This window comes from Lepisosteus oculatus, chromosome 3, assembly GCF_040954835.1.
Source record: "Lepisosteus oculatus isolate fLepOcu1 chromosome 3, fLepOcu1.hap2, whole genome shotgun sequence".
In the NCBI taxonomy this organism is placed as follows: Eukaryota; Metazoa; Chordata; class Actinopteri; order Semionotiformes; family Lepisosteidae; genus Lepisosteus; species Lepisosteus oculatus.
In genome coordinates this window covers 10,477,907-10,499,467 of record NC_090698.1, presented here as the reverse complement: position 1 = coordinate 10,499,467, position 21,561 = coordinate 10,477,907, and the positions used below count along the sequence as shown (strand labels likewise).

The 21,561-nt window shown below is 52.8% G+C and overlaps 2 protein-coding genes and 1 non-coding gene across 3 annotated transcripts; all 3 read right to left on the bottom strand.

The window, feature by feature from the left end:
- Positions 1-433: 433 nt before the first annotated feature.
- LOC138237803 (transcription factor HES-7-like) lies at positions 434-7,155 on the bottom strand. The gene is made up of 6 exons (XM_069187645.1): positions 7,077-7,155; positions 6,626-6,822; positions 2,704-2,799; positions 1,960-2,056; positions 882-1,164; positions 434-701 (listed from the first exon to the last, which is right to left on the bottom strand). The coding sequence occupies exons 1-6, from the start codon at positions 7,153-7,155 to the stop codon at positions 434-436; spliced, it is 1,020 nt and encodes a 339-aa protein (XP_069043746.1).
- Positions 7,156-9,214: 2,059 nt separating this feature from the next.
- On the bottom strand, positions 9,215-14,903 carry LOC102692999 (transcription factor HES-7-like). Its single transcript, XM_069186770.1, has 3 exons — positions 14,820-14,903; positions 13,293-13,388; positions 9,215-10,892 (listed from the first exon to the last, which is right to left on the bottom strand). The coding sequence occupies exons 1-3, from the start codon at positions 14,856-14,858 to the stop codon at positions 10,263-10,265; spliced, it is 765 nt and encodes a 254-aa protein (XP_069042871.1). The 5' UTR covers positions 14,859-14,903; the 3' UTR covers positions 9,215-10,262.
- Positions 14,904-21,234: 6,331 nt separating this feature from the next.
- trnal-uag (transfer RNA leucine (anticodon UAG)) lies at positions 21,235-21,316 on the bottom strand. The gene has a single exon. It is a non-coding gene; the product is annotated as a tRNA-Leu (tRNA).
- Positions 21,317-21,561: the final 245 nt, after the last annotated feature.

Below are 21,561 nucleotides of genomic sequence, written 5' to 3'. Positions count from 1 at the left end.
CAAGCTGTCCAGCCACGGTTGTTGAACCCGGTTCCCATTCTTCTCACAAAAAAGCAGCGGTTTGAGACCCTTGGGTCAGTGATCCCCTCTCGATCGTTACCTTTTGTTGTATTATTTCGTTACGCTGTGCTGTGTGGGCTGTGCTGAGCAGCTGTTGCACAGCAATTTCCCTCACGGGATCAATAAAGTATCTTATCTTCTCGCGCTCTCGGGTTTTCTGCGAGCGGCAGCGCTCGCTGAGCCGCCAAACGCGCCGCGCCCAGCAGAGGGCGCTCACGCCGCGCGTCCGTCACCATCGGGAAACTGAAAGGCAAGTTCGCCCCCCCCGCTCGTCCTGCGCTCGGCTGGGGGGAGGAGACGCGGCCGGAGAGCGTCTCTGTCCCGGAATCCGCCCCAGGGAGAGGCTGTGGTCGAGGAGGTGGGTGAATCCCTCTCACTGCCAGGGCCTCCAGACCCGCTGAGAGCCCGGCAGGAGCCCGGAGTGCCGCAGGGGTGTCGAGGCCAGGAGGATCCTGGGAGGGCAGCTCCAGTCTGCCCCCCGGCTGGGGGAGTGGTGCGGGGGCAGCAGAGGATCCATAGGGGCCAAGGGCGAGGGGAGACTCCAGCCCGGGTTCGAGAAGATGGAGCAAGGTGAGGAAGAGGAGGAGGAGGAGGGAGAAGGGACTGGGAAGGGGAGGGACGCGTAGGGGGGCGAGAGGGAACTGGAGACAGGACAGGGGGGAGAGGGAGAGGGGGTGGGGTACAGGGGTGTGGAGGGGCGCCCACTGGGATGAGGCGGGGGGGCTGATGAAGAGGGATAGGGATTAGGGAAGGCAGGAAAAGAGGTTGGGGAGACTGTGGGGGTGCCTGGGAGTAGGTATGGCTGTGCACCCCAACAGTACAAGCAGCGGCAGGATTGCAGCGCCTCCCCGAGATCCGGTGCTGCAGTGGGGGGCGAGGGGGCGTCGCCAGCAGAGGGGGTCTCCCCTTCAGCAGGCTCAGACTGGCGGGAGCCCCAGTAGCACCTCAGCCCTCGGACGAGACGCTCCTGCTCTGGGGGTTCCACGCAGCGGATGAAACTGGTGACCTGGGAGACGCACTTTTGGAAACCGGCCTCGTAACTGGGGATCGGGGTATCCCCCTCCCGGAGGGGCTGAGCAGCCCGGGTCTGGGAAGGTACCTCACCTGTGAGAGGCAAGAGACAGGCAGGGAGGGGAGGTGACAGGGAGAGAGGAAGAGTGTGAGATCTGTGTGTAGACACACTGCAGGCACCAGAACGCACACAGCTCCCGTGTGTTAGAGTCTGCTCCCTTGCGTGCCTGGTGTTGTGCCACATACTGCTCTAGTGTGACCAAGGCTTGGCAATAATAATTCTGGTATCTGACAATATTATCTTATTATATGTAAAATATATATGGTTTTGACAGAGGTAGTAGAATGTCTCTCGATGGGTCCTTCGCCTCTGGATCCCTACATGTTCTGGCTGTGTTCACTGGTACTTAATCAAACTCCCTCACTGGACTGGTTAACTGGTTGAAAACATTTACATGCAGCACAAAGGACCAGGAGCTGGAGAGAATTTTATAAGGTACCACATTTAGGGTTTTTACATGCTAAACCTGTACCCACAGCCCTGGGAGTGAGTGAACCCCCACAGCCCCCACAGTAGGACTCAGTCACCGGAGGAAGGGCACTGCAAGGCCAGTGGACAGCCACAAGGGGGCGGTGCTGCAGAGCAAACTGAGCAAATCCAGCCTCACTCAAGGCACCCACTTCCTGGCTGCCCTTGGACTGTTGTGGTACACAGTGTGTGGAACCAGGTCACAGTGGGAGACATTACAAAGCACTACCCGGGCTACAGGGGGCCCAAACAGCGCCCCCTTGTGGCAGGAAGCCATACGGTTTCAGTGTTCATAGGCTAGTTCAGTCGAGGCTTAAAGAGCTGGACAAAGCAGCAGAGACCTGGGCTCCGACACATACCTGTCCGCCCGGTCTTCCTCTCCCTCCTCCTCCTCTCCAGGTATGACACAGTCAGCTCCAGGATCTCTGCCTTCTCCAGCTTCGGGTTTCGGACTCTCTGTGTGTGGAGACACAAAACCGCAAGCAAAGGGCATGAGAACATAGTGGGAGCTGGAAAAACAATGGCAGTGAAATCATTGTCACAGAGACGCTTCTGGTCGTCTTTTCGACACACTGCCACAAAATGTCACATATATCAGGACTGGAAACCATGTCCCCCAGGACCAGGACTGGACACCCTGCACACACACTGACCCTGCAGGACCAGGACTGGACACCCTGTACACACACTGACCCCTCCAGGACCAGGGCTGGACATCCTGCACACACACTGACCCCTCCAGGACCAGGACTGGACACCCTGCAGACACACTGACCCTACAGGACCAGGGCTGGACATCCTGCACACACACTGACCCCTCCAGGACCAGGACTGGACACCCTGCAGTCACACTGACCCTACAGGACCAGGGCTGGACACTCTGCACACACACTGAACCTGCAGGACCAGGACTGGACACCCTGCAGACACACTGACCCTACAGGACCAGGGCTGGACACCCTGCACACACACTGACCCTGCAGGACCAGGACTGGACACCCTGTACACACACTGACCCTGCAGGACCAGGACTGGACACCCTGTAGACACACTGACCCTGCCCTGCACTAAAGAGACAGACACAGACAGAAGGCCGGTCTGACCTGGTCATGTGTGCAGTTGAACAGCAGGGCCCTCAGCTCCTCCAGACTCTGGTTGATCCTGTCGCGCCTCTTCTTCTCCACTAGGGGCTTCAGCATCTGGAGACAGGCAGGACAGACAGGTGATCATGGGAAAAGGGCAGTAAGAGACAGACAAGTGATCAGGCAGACAGGTGATCAGAGACAGGAGATCAGAGACAGACAAGTGATCAGGGACAGACAGGTGTCCCTGATCAGAGATAAGACACAGACAGGTGATCAGAGATAGACAGGCAAACAGAGACAGACAGGCGATCAGGCAGACAGGTGAACAGAGACAGACAAGTGATCAGAGGCCAACAGGTGAACAGAGACAGACAGGTGATCAGGCAGACACACTCATGCTGAGACATGGACAGATGGATACACCAATGAATACTTATTATTAGTAGTAGTAATAAAATGTAGAATTAATATTAGCAGAAGCACTAGCAGCTGCAGCTCTCGAAGCAGATAAATACACATATTTCCGTGACATGTGGGAGAGCGCTTCTCTGTTGAGCGCTGTCCAGGCAATTGAGGTCTTATACTGCTGTGAAATCAGATCCCACCACCAGGGGGCGCCATTGACACGTTGGCCAAAGCTTCCCGAGTTCAAACAACACGTAAGATCTTGGAACTCCGAGTAAGAAGGCGGAGGATTCATTTAATTTTAAACTACCCTGAGCACTACGTCCAGATCTGAACAGGCGAATGGGATAGTTCTGCGAGGTTTGATACGATGCATAGTTAAAAACTCGGAACAAATTATATAAACCCTTTTATTAAAATTAAAACTCCCCTATTTAATTTATTAAAAATTAACAACCCTCTTTCATTAGAAATTAGAGAACCCCCTTTTCCAATACCTCGGAAGCTGTAATAAAAAATGAAAAAAATGTATATAACGCCAGTGAACGTATTTAATGTCCGGCTCGCGAATGAAATAAAGTATCGTGTTAGGTGTTGTCATCTGGTGGATGCTGCAGTGGTGGTGGAGGGGAGTCCCCATTACTTGTAAAGCGCTTTGAGTGGAGTGTACAGAAAAGCGCTATATAAGTGTAAGCAATTAAATGATAATTATCTGCAGGCATAGGGAAACTTGCCCTTTTGTTCATAACGCGGAAGTTATGAACTGCACTTGGGGAGGGTCAACAAGGACCAGTCCATCTCGCCCGGCTCTTCCTCACCGCCCGCATACAGAGCAAATGAGCTCTGAATGTCCCACACAAACCCCTCCTTTCACACTGGTCCCCAGCTTGCTGCTGCCCCTGGGGTCACGCACTCTGGACGGGGTTGGAGGCTGCCCTCTACCCCAGGCGCGATCAGCCAAACCTACAGCATCTCACCAGGCATTGCAAACGCTCACAGAGCGTTCGGGTTGTGGATGGCGATTTCTCTTCAACGCCAGATCTGGGAACTCCTAAGGAAAGCTCGCAACTGACTCGATAATGCTAAGGGACAAGTAATAGGTTTATTCCGCGCTGAAAAGAGAAGAAAGAAAAGACAACGTTTTGGCCGTGGAGCCTTCTTCGGGTGTGGAGAAGCACACCAGAAGAAGGCTCCACAGCCGAAAAGTTGTGTTTCCTTTCTTCTTTTTTCAGCACAGGAATAAACCTTTACTTGTTCCTTTGCAGCCTACGCATGCTGACGCAGCCCCCTACTTGAACTACTTCGATAATGTTAATATTAATATAAGCGATGCTTCATTAATAACTACCACTAATTGTACTGTTTGCATTAATAGGAAGTGCTCATATTTGACTAATACTCCTCGGGTGGCCCTTCTGTAACCGTTTCCCCTGAGTTCTTCCTATCGGGACCCGACGGAGGAAGTCCAGTTATTGTCCCCCACCATTACAAATGTGTATTATAACTGAAAAGAACATTAAAAACCGAGGGACAGAGAACACTCACTTTCTTTATCCCTTGAAAGTTAGTCCGACATGAACTCCTCATGATTGTGGAAACGAAATCTCGTCGCACAAATTTATCGTCCCTACAACTACAAACCTGTACACAACTGGAAAGAAAACAAATAAATAACGCGACGTTATCCGCCCAGACTCATAGAACACTCACTTTCTTGATCCCTCGAAAGTTAGTCCGACTTGAACGCCTCATGCTTTGTGGGAATTGAGACTGGCCGTGCTAATTGCGAGGAGAGGCGATTCCGGTCCACCGACGAACGAATCCGAATATCCGCGAGCCGCTGCAGGCGACAGGAATTTGGGAGCCGCGCGCCCCCCTCTCTGCGGTATATACTGCTCGGCCAGGCGAGCTGCGATTGGCGGAGAGGTGCGAGTGACGTAGTGACCCGCAATATCCCTCCTCTCTCTCTCACACACACGCCTCGGTTACGTCTGTTTCTCTCACCGGTGTCATCCCGCTCCACCCCCGTAGAAAGTTTCAACAAAATAGCATGAGGTTAAGTATCAGCCTTGATGCTCGTAGACTGACCTTCAACCTATAATTTACAATGAGTACAATGAACTTAAACTGTCGCCCCTACCCCGTTTAAACACCTAGATTTATCTTCTGTATCATTAAAGTGTATAACTGAAGCCTTCCATTGAAATGGAAGTATTCTACTGCCAAGGGACTGTAGCTCCTTTTGTAACAGGACTGTTCTCCTGTACTGGGACTGTAGCTCCTTTTGTAACAGGACTGTTCTCCTGTACTGGGACTGTAGCTCCTTTTGTAACAGGATTGTTCTCCTGTACTGGGACTGTAGCTCATATTGTAACGGGACTGTTCTCCTGTACTGGGACTGTAGCCCCTATTGTAACAGGACTGTTCTCCTGTACTGGGACTGTAGCCCCTATTGTAACAGGACTGTTCTCCTGTACTGGGACTGTAGCTCCTATTGAAACGGGACTGTTCTCCTGTACTGGGACTGTAGCCCCTATTGTAACGGGACTGTTCTCCTGTACTGGGACTGTAGCTCCTATTGTAATGGGCCCTTTCTCCTGTACTGGGACTGTAGAATAAACAAATATTGTTCAAGTATTGTGTCATGTATCGCGTCCCCTGTGTTGTGACAATGCCAATATTGAATTTGGATTTGAATTTGAGAGGGAGGGGCGGGTGGGAACACGCAGAGTGGGAGAGGGTGAGGTGAGTGGGAGAGGGTGATCTTTCATCTGCCGCCGAAGCGCGAACTTCCACGCTTCGCAGTTTGGCCACGCGCATATGGCAGAGGCTTGTGAAACTCAGCTCGAGAAAATAGGGGGCCGTTTGCTCTGGTTTATTCCTTAACACCTGCAGAGAACAGCGATCGATTGTCTGCCCCGGGGACAAAGTGTTGCGTGTTAGTACGGGAAAGAAGGGAAATTCGACTATTTTGCCCGGTCTGTTGTCATTTTCCTAAGCAGGTGCCCGATACCGACTCCATTCCTTCACTCTGTACCACAATTGTCCGCCCGCCTCGCGACCAAAAGTAGCCGTTTTCCCGAGTGGACGGGTGAGGCGCCGGTGTCGCTTCTGAGCCTGCGGTTCGGTCCCCTCACCGCCTCCCAGAGCGAGCTCGGATAGGTTAAACCGCAGTAACTCGAGACACATCGTCCTCCGCGGCCGGAGAGCTCCCGGGTGTGTCTCTGATTTCCAATTGGACCAGCGATGTGAACAGCCGACGGGACCAGTCGACTGTTCCAGCCGGTTCGCTTTGCTCCCCATCCAGGGCAGCGCGCGGTGTGGGAACGGCGGCGCCAATCTTTCTCGTGGGAAAAGAGATGGGAGCTGTCTGTGACGGGGTTGACGAGGAGCCGAATCTCACACCGGGTCGACTTCGAACCCGGGTGAGAGAAGGACGCTCTCACGGCGTCACTGGCGCATTCCGCCCCAGTGACACCCCCCCACACGCACACATACACAAACAGACACGCATATTCACGGAGTTTGTCCTCACACCCCGTGAGCGCAGGGCCAAGTGTTGAGGCTCGCGCCTGTTCGTGAAGCGCGCGGGCTGCTCCTGGTCGGGGAGCCGGAAGGCATTGACGCCTCTCGTGCGTTTGGCACGCAGCTGTCGACTCGTGCTGCCTTGTGCCTTGTGCCCGGCCTTGGCGCGCGGGGTCAGGAGTTCCCAGAGTCGCCTACGGGGGGCGCCTCTCCAAGCAGCGCAGCGATAAAGCAGGTTTCATCTCTACTTCACTTCAGGTGTTCAAAACCCTCAAAAGCAGCGGGCTGACATCCAGCACCGAGCAAGCCTGAACCAGGGACGGCCGTTTCAAACCGAGAGCCGGAGGCGCTTCTTTGCACAAAGGGTGGTGGGGGTGTGGAGCGCGCTGTCCAGCCATGTTGAAGCCGGGACCCCGGCCTGTCAACAGACGCAGCCGGATGAGATCCTGGGATCAGCTCACTGCTGGCGGACAGGAACACCCGGCTCGAGCCGAGCCGCCCCACTCCAGCCGGGGGTGCAGAGCTCGCGCGCGTCGCCATAGCAACCGCACCCGGCCTCCGTGGCGAGTTGCCATGGCGTCGCTCCGATCTCCGGCTCTGTGCCGCTCGGCTGGCCCGGGATAATTCCTGCTTCTGGGGATTTCGGATCAGACCTGATTAGATGTTTATTTGGGATGGGGGCGAGGGGCTTTTTTAATATCCATCCTTTGGAGCTGGAGCTAATGAGCGGCCGAACGCGTCCAAGGGTTTGCTAAAGCCGTGTACACAGAGCCTAGCGTCTCCCCCCACACCCCCCAAATGCACGCCGCTAACAGGATTAGGAGATTAGGAGAATCGGGGTCTTCTCAGCCTGCAATGATTTAGTTAAGGGCCGTTTAAAGACTTCCGAAAATCCCGTACAGCTGAAGACGTTCTGGAAGACGAGACCCCCCTCCCCCCGGCCGTGAGAGGACACGATGGTGAGGTCATTCTGCGCGCGCGCCACAGCAGATCCAGCCGCAGACCTTTAAGCACACCGCAGGACGGGCTGAGCGCGCAGCCTGTCCGGGAGAAGGGAGGACAGCGTACCGGCCAGTTCACTACACTGGAGCTCATGACAGGGACACACTGCAAGGCACTGGAACCAGATGCTACTGGTTCTAACTCAATCGAGGCGTTATTGGTTTCTCTCAGTATATAATAAAACAGTGAAGTACGTTTATATCAAGTGTATCATTAACTACTTTTCTGTCTCCCATCCCCCTCTGAGCGAAGCAGTCGAAGCCGCAAACGTAAGGCGTTATTATCAGCGCTGCTGTTACTGTATGTCCTCCTATCTTGCTGTGAGCGCTGGTCGAGTAACAGAGTTTCCATGTCAACACAGCCACAGGGGGCGAACGGTCCCGCGCTGGGGTGTGGAAGAGCCTCGCGGCGGCTCGTGTGGCGAGCGGGGCAGCAGCGCGGGTGAGAATCGCGCCGCAGTGAGGGGCTGCAGAGCACGGCGATATCACACCCCCGCGCCGGTCTGCTTCAGGGGATGTGTTCTTACCTTAACGTGCACATCCGGATGAAGAGGGTGAGAGAGAGAGAGAGAAACCTTATTGCTCACTCCTGTGGAAATGTGTCTTTGGCTTCTCCCATATAAGCACAAAACACACAAGTAAATCATAAGTCACATAAAATAATTCGAGAAAGTACAGGCTCAGTTACCACAGCTACAACAGACACTGGACACACACTGACCTGGCTGTCCAGAGAGGACAGGCTCAGTGACCACAGCCTGGACATAGAAACTGGACACACAGACCTGGCTGTCCAGAGAGGACAGGCTCAGTGACCACAGCCTGGACATAGACACTGGACACAAGCAGACCTGGCTGTCCAGAGAGGACAGGCTCAGTGACCACAGCCTGGACATAGAAACTGGACACACAGACCTGGCTGTCCAGAGAGGACAGGCTGTGCTCCCACTGCTGTTGGCTTGGAGAAGCAGAGACAGAGACAGGAAGAAATACTCCAGGATTATACAAGTATGACCTAAAATAATTAATTCCAGAATTCCTATTCCTGCCAAAATACAATTTCCAATCATACTGGAGGATGCAAATCATCAGAGGAAGCTCAGTGTGCAAATTCCAGTCACAACCTGACCAACAATCGGCCTTTATTACAAGCATAGGTTCTTTATTCTGAGTGAAGCCTTTTAATTATTTTATACATACAGGACATTAGGTATGCAATGTCTGGTTTACACACATGAAAATAGACTGTCATTTGTTTTTACACTATACTGCTTCCATACAATACCTAGAACCACTTTTTCATTTAGTCCCCCTCCATAACAAACGGGCCTTGGACAGCAGTTCATGCATTCAGGAAGGTGTCAGGAAAGCAGCTCTCCGCTAGCTGTGACTCCTGTGGCAACACCAGTTCACTGGTCATGCCAGCGGAGCTCCAGAAGAGCGAGAGAGACAGGAAATCAGAGGGACCAAGGTGCAGGAGTGAGAGGAAAGGGCAGACATGGGCAGACTTAGGGTGAGAGATGGTGCGAGACGCGCACAGAGACATCAGGACTCATCACAAAACACCCATTTGTTTCATAAATAAGTTTATTCCAGGGACACCCAAATATGTATTGTACAAAACTGTTTTTTAATATAAAAAATACAAATAAACACGCTGTCTCCTTTGCCTGTTTAATATAAAAAGACAAAGACCTGAGCTTTGAGTGATGAACCTAGAAGGCAAAGTCATTTGGAGAGACGAGTAGTGAAAAAACAGTAGAAATGACAGCTTTTCACTACAGCATCACAATGTGACACACAAGCAAACCAAAAGCTCTCTGGTTGCCTTTCATGGCCAGGACTGAAGAAAACAATATAAATAACAGATCCAATTAGTCATGAAACTCTTGAGGTGCAGTCTGACATCACCAAGCTGACTTGACTTCTTATTCCCAGTCTGCGACTGATTCCCATTGACCAGCAGGAGAGAGAGCTGGGAGTGATTCCTATTGATCAGAGAGAGCTGGGAGTGATTCCTATTGATCAGAGAGAGAGAGCTGGGAGTGATTCCTGGTGATTAGCAGGAGAGAGAGTTGGGAGTGATTCCTAGTGATCAGAGACCTGGGAGTGATTCATATTGATCAGGGAGAGCTGGGAGTGATTCCTATTGATCAGAGAGAGAGAGCTGGGAGTGATTCCTGGTGATTAGCAGGAGAGAGAGTTGGGAGTGATTCCTAGTGATCAGAGACCTGGGAGTGATTCATATTGATCAGGGAGAGCTGGGAGTGATTCCTGTTGATCAGAGAGAGAGCTGGGAGTGATTCCTAGGTATTAGCAGGAGAGCTGGGAGTGATTCCTAGTGATCAGAGAGATTTGGGGGTGATTCCTAGTGATTAGCAGGAGAAAGAGCTGGGAGTGATTCCTATTGATCAGCATGAGAGAAAGCTGGAGTGATTGCTATTGATCAGAGAGAGAGCTGTTATAAATAATGCCCATTAACATTAACTTGAAAAAATCGAGTCCTTCTCTTCAGACAATAAGTTAAATATAAAATCTTCTGAAGATCTGATCTCTGTGTACAGGAGTGCTGGAGGCTGAGGCACTGTGTCCACTGTGGGCGAGTCCTGCTCCAACCGGCACAGCTCCCCCTGCTGGCTGCCGGCTCTACTGCGGCCACGGTCTCCACACCTCCTGGCCAGGCATGGCGACTTCTTTCGGTCCTTCCGGCGCTGCTCCGGTCCGGTCCGTCTCTCGTGACCCGGCACTGCCCTGCCAGCTGGGGCAGAACCCGGTGCTCTCTGGGAGTCTGTGTGATCCGTGGGGGGGGCTGCAGACCCCGAGTTTGGGCCTTTTGGGTGCCGGATGGGGGACGGCGGGCTGCAGGTGTCCCGGCCAGGGGGCGCGGCCCGGAGATCTGGGGGTGCTGACCGGAAGCAGCGTGTCCCCCACGCCGCCTGGCGGGCTGAGCCAGGCCGCGGGCCCTGGACCCTCGGAGTCCTCCAGCGCGCGGCTCTTGGCGGCGATGAAGTGGCCGACGCGCAGCAGGCAGGAGCGCATGCCCTCGCGGTACGTCTGCTGGTGGCGCCAGAGGGGTGGCGGCGGCGGCCGTGGAAAGAGCCGCGGCCCCGCCCCGGCCTGGGCTTCCTCCCCCTCCTCCTCTTCCTGCTGCTGCTGCTGCCCCAGCTCCGGCTGCGCAGGCCGGGCTCTCCTGCCGCCCGCCTCCAGCTCCCCCTTCAGGAAGTGCACCGCGCTCTCCAGGATCTCGGCCTTCTCCACCTTGGGGTTGCGCAGTTTCTGAAAACACAGATGGGAATGTCAGCCTGGCACTGCTGGGAGGAGGGAGTGAGGTGTAGGGAAGAGGAGGCAGGAGGGAGTGAGGTGTAGGGAAGAGGAGGCAGGAGGGAGTGAGGTGTAGGGAAGAGGAGACAGGAGGGCGTGTGGTCTAGGGAAGAGGAGACAGGAGGGAGGGAGGTGTAGGGAAGAGGAGGCAGGAGGGCGTGTGGTCTAGGGAAGAGGAGGCAGGAGGGAGTGAGGTGTAGGGAAGAGGAGGCAGGAGGGAGTGAGGTGTAGGGAAGAGGAGACAGGAGGGCGTGTGGTCTAGGGAAGAGGAGACAGGAGGGCGTGTGGTCTAGGGAAGAGGAGGCAGGAGGGAGGGTGGTGTAGGGAAGAGGAGACAGGAGGGCGTGTGGTCTAGGGAAGAGGAGGCAGGAGGGAGGGAGGTGTAGGGAAGAGGAGACAGGAGGGCGTGTGGTCTAGGGAAGAGGAGACAGGAGGGAGTGAGGTGTAGGGAAGTGGAAACAGGAGGGAGGGAGGTGTAGGGAAGAGGAAACAGGAGGGAGGGAGGTGTAGGGAAGAGGAGACATGAGGGCGTGTGGTCTAGGGAAGAGGAGACAGGAGGGAGTGAGGTGTAGGGAAGAGGAGACAGGAGGGAGGGAGGTGTAGGGAAGAGGAGACAGGAGGGCGTGTGGTCTAGGGAAGAGGAGACAGGAGGGAGGGAGGTGTAGGGAAGAGGAGACAGGAGGGCGGGAGGTGTAGGGAAGAGGAGACAGGAGGGAGGGAGGTGTACGGAAGAGGAGACAGGAGGGAGGGAGGTGTACGGAAGAGGAGACAGGAGGGAGGGAGGTGTAGGGAAGAGGAGACAGGAGGGAGGGAGGTGTAGGGAAGAGGAGACAGGAGGGAGGGAGGTGTAGGGAAGAGGAGACAGGAGGGCGGGAGGTGTAGGGAAGAGGAGACACGAGGGCAGGAGGTGTAGGGAAGAGGAGACAGGAGGGAGGGAGGTGTACGGAAGAGGAGACAGGAGGGAGGGAGGTGTACGGAAGAGGAGACAGGAGGGAGGGAGGTGTAGGGAAGAGGAGACAGGAGGGAGGGAGGTGTAGGGAAGAGGAGACAGGAGGGAGGGAGGTGTAGGGAAGAGGAGACAGGAGGGCGGGAGGTGTAGGGAAGAGGAGACACGAGGGCAGGAGGTGTAGGGAAGAGGAGACAGGAGGGAGGGAGGTGTAGGGAAGAGGAGACAGGAGGGCGGGAGGTGTAGGGAAGAGGAGACAGGAGGGAGGGAGGTGTAGGGAAGAGGAGACAGGAGGGCGGGAGGTGTAGGGAAGAGGAGACACGAGGGCAGGAGGTGTAGGGAAGAGGAGACAGGAGGGAGGGAGGTGTACGGAAGAGGAGACAGGAGGGAGGGAGGTGTACGGAAGAGGAGACAGGAGGGAGGGAGGTGTAGGGAAGAGGAGACAGGAGGGAGGGAGGTGTAGGGAAGAGGAGACAGGAGGGAGGGAGGTGTAGGGAAGAGGAGACAGGAGGGCGGGAGGTGTAGGGAAGAGGAGACACGAGGGCAGGAGGTGTAGGGAAGAGGAGACAGGAGGGAGGGAGGTGTACGGAAGAGGAGACAGGAGGGAGGGAGGTGTAGGGAAGAGGAGACAGGAGGGAGGGAGGTGTAGGGAAGAGGAGACAGGAGGGAGGGAGGTGTAGGGAAGAGGAGACAGGAGGGCGGGAGGTGTAGGGAAGAGGAGACAGGAGGGAGAGAGGTGTAGGGAAGAGGAGACAGGAGGGAGGGAGGTGTAGGGAAGAGGAGACAGGAGGGAGGGAGGTGTACGGAAGAGGAGACAGGAGGGAGGGAGGTGTAGGGAAGAGGAGACAGGAGGGCGTGTGGTTTGGGAAGAGGTCAGTGGGATCAGGAGACAGGAGGGCGTGTGGTTTGGGAAGAGGAGGCCTGTGCTCTCTGTGCCCTTGAGCTCAGCACGGAAGTTGTGAGCTGCTGTCCGAAACCTCAAGTCAAAAGGAGACACTACTGGTTGATCTATTTCAGTAACTGCACTGTGAAAATAGTGCACATGAGCATTGATCCACATGCTTAGGAAAATGGCAAAGACCTTTACTTGGGCCCTTGAGTCATTTCCTGAGGTGCTGTCTGTGTGGAGCTTGTATGTTGTCTGTGTTGGTCTCCACTAGGGGCTCTGGTTTCCCCCCACTGTCCAAAGACATGCTGGTACGTGATACCATGCGAGTGTGTGTGGTGTCTGTCTAACCTGTGATGGACACCAGGGGGCGCTACATTGACAACTGGAGGACCATCTAAGTCACTGTTTACTTTGTCAGCATCCACTGAAGGACCGCGGAGGCAAATAGTGGAAACGCGTACAGATCAAATCAGAAACGGAAATGAGGTGGCGGCGAGGAGCGCCCCTTCGCGCGACCCACCTCGTTCTTTGTGTTTTCCAGCAGCAGGACGCGCAGTGTCTCGAGGCTCTGGTTGATCCGCTCGCGCCGGCGCTTCTCCAGCAGCGGCTTCGGCACCTGCACAGCGCGGCACAGAGATGGTCAGCTCCTCGGACTCACCCCCCGCGAGCCGACCCCCACCCTTGTCTGAACCTAAACGGACTCGGAAGCATTACTAGAATTTTCTAGAGCCTAACACGCGGTTTTCAGACCTCAGACCCCTGCGCAGGCACGTGAGACCTGTCGGCCTTGTGCTTAATAAACCATAAACTAATACCCAGGTGTATCGAAGCAAGCAGATTAAATGCACAACCTTTAGGTCAGTGTCCAAAGACATGGCGTTCAGAGTCGAATCACAGAAATTCTTTTTAAGAAACCCGCAGTACCTGCTAGCATTAGTACCGGTGTTGATATTGTTCACCTGCAGTGGAGCTCACGATCGCAGTAATCTGACAAGTATAAAAGTGACTCTGTGCGGTCCGAAGCTGTTTAGGAGCGCGAGACTAACGCGCTGCGCGTGAAGCCGAGAGGCTGCAGAGACGCTGCGCGCGAGCAGTAGGTGCGTAGACTATTCAGCGCAGAACTCACGAGCTGACGAGCTGGGCTGGAATGAGCCCCCACACGGAGACGGAGGCGAATACGGAGCAAATTTAGATGGGCCCGAACGAGCATGGAACCAGTTTTTTTAAAAGAACTAAGACTAATTTCATGTCATGGCAAAACACACACAGAGAAATAAAAGGCGATTGAAATTGAACGCAAAGCAATAGATTGAAATTAGCCTACACAAAATAAATTCACATTTCTTTTTGTCCTGTTACAACAGGCCCTACAATAGGAGCTAGGATACTGCCATTTCTATGAAATACGGTAAAACTATGGACGTGCTACAGTGGAAGGCTTCAGTTATACACTATAATGATACAGAAGCACAATCTAGGTGTTTAAACAGAGTAGGGGCAACAGTTTAAGTTCGTTGTACTCATAGGAAATTATAGGTTCCTGTTACAGCGGATATAAAGAAGTTACACGTTAAGAGGTGCAATCGAAAAAATCAAATTTCGAAATACGTATTTATTTCATTTATAACGCGCATCGCTTATTTCGGATTCGCTAGCTTGAAGCTCGACTTCGAGCAAAGCCAACCAACCAATGTCTGCGCAAAACACGGGGAAAAAATGTGCATCAAAGCACCGCTTGGGAAAAGTTCGCTTATTAAAACGATAGTGGTTAAGAAAAAAAAGAATTAATGTACGGATTTAATGTATACGAGAGCGAATAAAAAAACGATTAGAGTGCCAAAGATAAAAATGCATTTTCCCATGTGCCGTGCTGTGGATTCTTAGATACAAATATTTGCGTTTGGGCTCTCTAGATGATATCTGTTGCAACTTCCGTCCCATTTTGGATACCGTCCCAAGAAAGTTGTAAAGAAGCCCGAGTTTCAAACGGCACTAAAACAAAACGCACATGGTAAGCGACAATAACACACAGCAGAGAACCGTTTACCTTTTTGGCGTCATGGGGATCCTGTAGCTCCGTGGCCATTACTTTGCACGACAGGAACAGGCCGTCGGTCGGGAGACTCGTCTCGGCTCTCGGGCAGAACGAATGAAACCCGGGCGCCAGCGGCGCGCGGTTCTTGTACCTCCACGCCGCGCTACGCCCCGCCCACCGCTGTGACGTCGGCGCTCACCGCCTCCCGCTTGCCGGGTACCAGGCGGCGCAACGGAGCAAGTCGGAATCTGTCCCCTACTAGAGTTTCGACCAGCCACCCAGGACAGGAGGAGTGATGTGTATTGGACGGTCTGGCAATCACCCCACAACGCAGAGACGGCAGGAGGAGGAAGGGAGCACTATCCAGGGAATACGTTTTTAAGAACTTCATAGCAGTGGCTCTAGCAGTGTCTACAGTCCAGTCAGGTGTGACAGTGTGTGTGTGTGCTGGTGAATTCAGGGTGAGTGTGAGAGGAGAGGGACAGCAGTGGCTCTAGCAGTGTCTACAGTCCAGTCAGGTGCGACAGTGTGTGTGTGCTGGTGAATTCAGGGGGAGTGTGAGAGGACATGGACAGCAGTATTATTATAATAATAATTGCTTACACTTATATCGTTTTTCTGGACACTCCACTCAAAGTGCTTTACAGGTAATGGGGACTCCCCTCCACCACCACGAGTGTGCAGCATCCACCTGGATGATGCGACGGCAGCCATAGTGCGCCAGAACGCTCACCACACATCAGCTATCCGTGGGGAGGAGAGGAGAGTAATGTAGCCAATTCATAGAGGGGGATTATAAGGAGGCCATGATTGGTAAACGGGAAATTTGGCCACGACGCCAGGGTTATACCCCTACTCTTTTCGAGAAACGCCTTGGGATTTTTAATGACCACAGATAGTCAGTACCTCGGTTTTACGTCTCATCCGAAGGACGGCGCCTGTTTACAGTATAGTGTCCCCATCACTATACTGGAGCATTAGGACCCACATGGACCGCAGGGTGAGCGATCCTACTGGCCCCACTAACACCTCTTCCAGCAGCAACCTTAGTTTTTCCCAGGAGGTTTCCCCATCCAGGTACTGGCCAGGCTTACACCTGCTGAGCTTCAGTGGGTTGCCAGTTGTGAGTTGCAGGGTGATATGGCTGCTGTATTGTCTCTCTAGTCTTGTCTACACCTGTGTGCTAGTGAATTCAGACTAACTGTGAGGGATGAACTCATACCCAGTATTTATCATTGTATTCCTCGGAACTGATCTCACTTCCGTACTCCTATAAATACAGAGCTAAAGGCAGAATATGGGCACAGACGCGGACATGAGCCACTCGTCTCCAGGCGGGACAATGGAGGCAGTGAGAACAGCGCTCGGCCACGCCCGTCTTCCGCACTGGGCTCGGGACTCTGCGTGCCTCGCTCTGCACATCCCCCGCGGGGCAGCGAATCTAAACGGGCAATCAGAGCCCCCTGCCGCGAGCCCTATCAGGAAAGTGCGAGCCGGGACAATCGGCGATCGCCGACCGGAACTGGAGCTGACTGGAACTGGGGGAGACCGCAGCGCCGATCATCGGCAGAGCCCCCGAGCTCCGCCAGCGGAACGCACCCCCCACACCCCCGCTCCTCCCCACGCGTGTTTGGTGTTCCACTGCGCTTTCGTGGATTTGAAGGTGGGAAGGAGAAATAAAAGGCGCTGGTCTGATTTATTCCGGGATGAATCTGCGGGCTGTTGAACTAGTTCTTGTTTAACCATTGTTCATGAAACTTTGTACAGATGTTAAGGGCCAGTACAGATCCCCACCCGTGATGTGAACTCGCAGCCCCCTAGGAGAATGACGACGAGTCCACACTGGTTCCCACGGCACCGGTGTCGTAAAACCAGCGATTCGACTTTGTTGAAAGTCGCTCATTATTATTAGTCGGTAGCGACTTACGGGAGTGTCGGGGCTGTTCCCAGACAACACCGCGACTTCCCGAGACGGCATCTGCACGGACACGCCTGCGAGTTGGGCTCCCTTTACTAGCGACGAGTAGGGCTGCTCAAACAGGCCGAGGGACAGCCAAGCCACACGCCCCCTACCCGTCTCCCCCCCACGCCCTCTCCCCTCTCCGCCACCAGGGCCTCCCTCCCGCCAGACAATCCAGTTCAAGGCGCTTTATTGTCATGACCGATTAGTCACAAATCAGTGTTGCCAAAGCAAAACAAATACAATTAACATAAAACAAAAATCTCCATTTACAATAAAGACACAATCATGAGATATTTATATATAAACATGTGGAGCATTATTGGGTTGTAACAGGCTCACATCCTGGGCTGCCAGTTCAACTGAGTTCCCTCCTCCCTCTCCCAGTAGGAACGGGAGTTTTTGTGATTCGTGCAGGTGTGGGATTTCTAGGATTAGCTGTGTAAATTTGGGGAATAATGTTTCTCTAATTCCAGAATATCTGTCTCAGTGCAGTAGGAAGTGCACCTCTGTTTCTATTTCTCCCTGCTAGCAGTGGGAACACAGCCTTTCCTCTCTGGGCAGCCAGGTCTGCCTGTGTCCAGTGTCTGTGTCCAGTCTGTGGTCACTCAGCCCTCCTCTCTGGACAGCCAGGTCTGCCTGTGTCCAGTGTGTACAGTGCTTGTGTCCAGTCTGTGGTCACTGAGCCCTCCTCTCTGGACAGCCAGGTCTGTCTGTGTCCAGTGTGTCCAGTGTCTGTGTCCAGTCTGTGGTCACTGAGCCCTCATCTTTGGACAGCCTATGACTGAGCCTGTAAAAGTCCCCCACGAGGCCGGTCCCAGCCGGACTGAGCAGCAGACTCTCAGCCTCTCGGCTCGCGGGGCTCCAAATCCTCGCGCCGGGGCTGGCGAAATAGGGCGTCGCGAGCCATCACGCGCTATTCTTTGCTTCCAGCACCCGGACAATGCGGGACCATATGTTTCGCACGTCACATCAACACACAAAAAGAAAGGGCGGCGACGACACCTCGGGGGCAGACAGTTCTCTCAGCTACGCGCTATGGGCCATCAGCTCAGGCGAGAAGAAAATAACAATTATAATGATAAAGGTGTAAGGACAAGGCTACCAGCCAGAGTTTCCCACGAGTTCACTCGCCCAGCTCGAGGCGCGTCCCCACGCACGGGCTAGCGGGAATTACCACGCTCTGAATATGAAAATAAAACGATGGCGTGTTTTTCCTCATCTCCGTATCTGTTCCTTATTCTAAACCGGACTTGAGTGAATCTCCTGTATCGATCCTCACGGCGCAAAAAGGATAAACGTGTCAAAAAGCAGATTCGCGATCAGCAGGGTCCGCTCACCCTGCGGTCTTTGTGGGTCCTAATGCCCCCGTTGAGTTATGGGGGCACTACTGTAAAACCGAGGTCTTGACTCTCTGTGGTCATTAAAAATCCCAGGGCGTTTCTCGAAAAGAGTAGGGCACTGATGTCCTGGCCAAATGTTTTGGGCGATCATGGCCTCCTAATAATCCCCCTCTCTGAAGTGCTTTCATTAATCTGTTCTCCTCCCCACAGATAGCTGGTGTGTTGTGAGCGTACTGGTGCATGACCCATGCGGTGCTACAGATTGACGGTGGTGGTGGAGGGGAGTCCTCATTACCTCTAAAAAAAGGGGCTTTGTGTCTTCTAGAAGTGTAAGCAATTATTATTATTATAGTAGTTTTACAACAAGTTTACAACTTTTGAAAGACCTTCATTATTTTATTAGTTCAGTTGGGTAGCTGCGTCAGCATCTGTAGTGTGCAAAGGAACAAGTAACAGGTTTGTTCCATGCTGAAAGAGAAGAGAGAAAACACAACGTTACGGCTCTGTTTTCTCTCTTCCCTTTTCAGCATGCAATACACCTATTACTTGTTCCTTTGCATTATTATTATTATTATTATTATTATTATTATTATTATTATTATTATTATAAGCAAGGAGAGACGGTCCTTTGACCCCCGTCAGTTTAGGAACCAGAGCGACGTCCGCCCACACGAGAGCATGTGTGAGTGTGGGGTCCGACTCACTCGAGACACAGTTAAACTACGGTAAAAGCACGATGCAGTGTAGCCCAATGAAATCACGTACATTTAAAGTTAATTCCCGTGAAATCATTGCATCACAGTAAAGTGTAGAATAGCATAGTAAACCATGGTAAATGCACAAGACAGTGTGGTACAACTCAATAGAATCACAGTAAAATCTGAGTGAGGTGCAGTGATATCAGGGTAAAATCACTGCGAGGAGGCGCGTTAGCCGGACACAGCGGTCCGGAGAGTGAGACAGCCGGGGGAGTGTCATGGCTGGGGTCTCGCCCCAGTTCCTTCGCTTGCAAGACCTGACTGGCGATCACCCTGTCAGAGAGCAGCAGTGCGATTGCCTGGGGTTTCTTCCCTTTGGACCAGAGCGGAAAGTTACCATTGCATTAAGAACCGGAAGTCCAGAAGAAAGGGAGTCCAAAAATGTGACGTGTATGGAGATGTTGTGTCCCTCCACAGCTATCCGCTAGGGGGCAGTGCGCAGCAGTGGAAAGGCGTTCTGGAGCCCGTTACCAGAACGTCCCAGACTCGGGCCCCAGTGGTGCTGCTGCTTTTATCATGAGCACAGACAGTCTCCCAGAATCCTCCAGGTTGCTCAACCGCGCCAGCGGGTTCTGGCTGGTTCTGGTGTGGGGGACCAGTAGGTTCTGGCTGGTTCTGGTGTGGGGGACACCTCTGTGATAGACAACGGTCACCTCCAGGGCAAGATCACGTCTGCGGAGCTACGCTTTAAAAATCAGTATATTGGGCTTTATTGTGATCAATTAATCCATTAAGAGACGCTGAAAAGAAAAAAATAACGGAGAAGACAGGACAAGTTGTATGATTTACTAGATCTAGTCTAGTCTCCTATTTCATCTTACGAAAGTGACGATACCGCGCCATCTAGTGGACAAAATAAACAAGGACAACAGCCGAGGAAAATGATTGCAGAGGCTGGTTCTTGTCTCCTCCAATGAGAACAACAATTACCAAATTCCCTAGTAGTACCCCATAGGATTCATTCAGGAATCCTTTATTTTTCCAGGTCCTGCATGGTCAGGCAGGCAGGGTCCGACAGTCAGTGAGCCCAGATCTGGAAAGCTTCTAACACCCTCCTCCATAAATGAATAAATAAATAATTGATCAGCCAATCTAAGGCATTTCCAGCTCAGCCGAGCACAGGACCCCCCAGCCCTACAGGGTCATTGACCCCCCCATTGACCTCTCCCCGCAGCCAGTGAGAACCAGGAATGTCCACCCCTGGATAAGAGACAGGGGGCTTCAGCTGTCCTCTCTCTGATGCCACGATGTCACCCTGCAGTCAGCACTCCCTTTGTCTCCCTTACAAATCTCTCAAACTCTGTCAGTTATACAAGTCATGCTATAGACCAGCTTTCAATTTGGGCCAATTCTGTCAGGCAGAGGCATGTCTAGAATTGGGCAGCCAGAATCCTGACCAGGTCTAGTGCAAGTGATCACATTACTCCTGTCCTGGAGTCGTTGCAGTGGCTTCCTGTCAGGTTTCGTGTCGACTTCAAAATCCTCCTGCTCACCTATATGGCTCTGCATAGCTGGGCACCTCAGTACCTGTCTGAACTATTTTGCTCTACTCCCCACCTCACAACCTTCGCTCCTCTAATTCTGGTTTCCTTACTGTCCCCCAGTCCCCCACTACAGGTCACAGGGCCTTCTCCTGCTGCACCTCAAAGCTCCAGACTCAAAACCATCTTCGTCAGAAACAGTTTGGTGTAACTGGTGTCTGTGTTTCTAACCCCCTGTATTTCTTTGTGCTCATTTTGTTATCTCCTATCCTCGTTAGTTTTTGTTCGTTCTTTTCTTTTTTACCTTGCATGTAAAATGCTTAGAGAATATACTTTTAAAGGCACTGTATACAATAAAGTTGTTTCCTCTTTCTTTAGTAATATGAGCATGAATACGAGTAAGAACATGAGTATGAGTTTGAACATGAGAATTAGAATTAGGAGCATGAGTATCAGTCTGAGTGTTAGTATTAGAGAAGATCACTTTATTGGCCATATCCAATTTTCTTGTATTTTTTCTGTCTTTTCACATACCCCAGCTTGCACTCCATGAGACACACAGACAGGGAGAGAGAAGCTTGTGGTCAGAGCGCAGGGTCAAACATTCATAGGGCACCCCTAGAGCAGTTGAGGTTAAGGGCCTTGCTCAGGGGCCCAATGGAGTAGGATTCCTCTGCCGGCCGCGGGATACGAACTGGCAACCTTCCAGCCACAGGCACAGATCCTTAACCACCTCACCAACCCAAATTCTTACCCTCAAAGCACTGTATATTAAAGCACTGTAAATTATATGTATATTAAAGCACTGTATATTAAAGTTCAGAGATATTCTTTATTAAAATTTCCTTTCATTCCTGCGTGATTAACGTCTTAAAAGGACTAACCTGGCAGCGGTGGGATTCGAACCCACGCCCCCGAAGAGACTGGAGCCTAAATCCAGCGCCTTAGACCGCTCGGCCACGCTACCTGAGTGTGCTAGTGACGGCATGACTATGTGAATTAGTACCAGTGTGAGTACGAGTTTTCGTATCAGTGTGAGTATCGGTATTAGTGTAGTGTGTTAGTGTGAGTCGTGTGCTCACTATGCACCTGTGAGCAATGAGGAGGAGACAGCTGTGCCTCACCCACACCCCCCAGCTCCTGGCGCTCTGATCAGGGCAGTGTGTGTGAGCGGGAGGGAGGTCATTTCGCTTGCCTGGGTCACCAAGGGAA

Coding starts and splice junctions, on each gene's coding strand:
- LOC102692999 (XM_069186770.1), bottom strand. CDS start 14,858: ATGGCCACGGAGCTACAGGATCCCCATGACGCCAAAAAG. Junction 13,389..14,819: donor ATCCCCATGACGCCAAAAAG/GTAAACGGTTCT, acceptor CGCGCTGTGCAG/GTGCCGAAGCCGCTGCTGGA. Junction 10,893..13,292: donor TGGAAAACACAAAGAACGAG/GTGGGTCGCGCG, acceptor CTGTGTTTTCAG/AAACTGCGCAACCCCAAGGT.
- LOC138237803 (XM_069187645.1), bottom strand. CDS start 7,155: ATGGCGACGCGCGCGAGCTCTGCACCCCCGGCTGGAGTGGGGCGGCTC. Junction 6,823..7,076: donor GGTGTTCCTGTCCGCCAGCA/GTGAGCTGATCC, acceptor CTGCTTGGAGAG/GCGCCCCCCGTAGGCGACTC. Junction 2,800..6,625: donor TGGCCCTGCGCTCACGGGGT/GTGAGGACAAAC, acceptor GCCTGTCTCCAG/ATGCTGAAGCCCCTAGTGGA.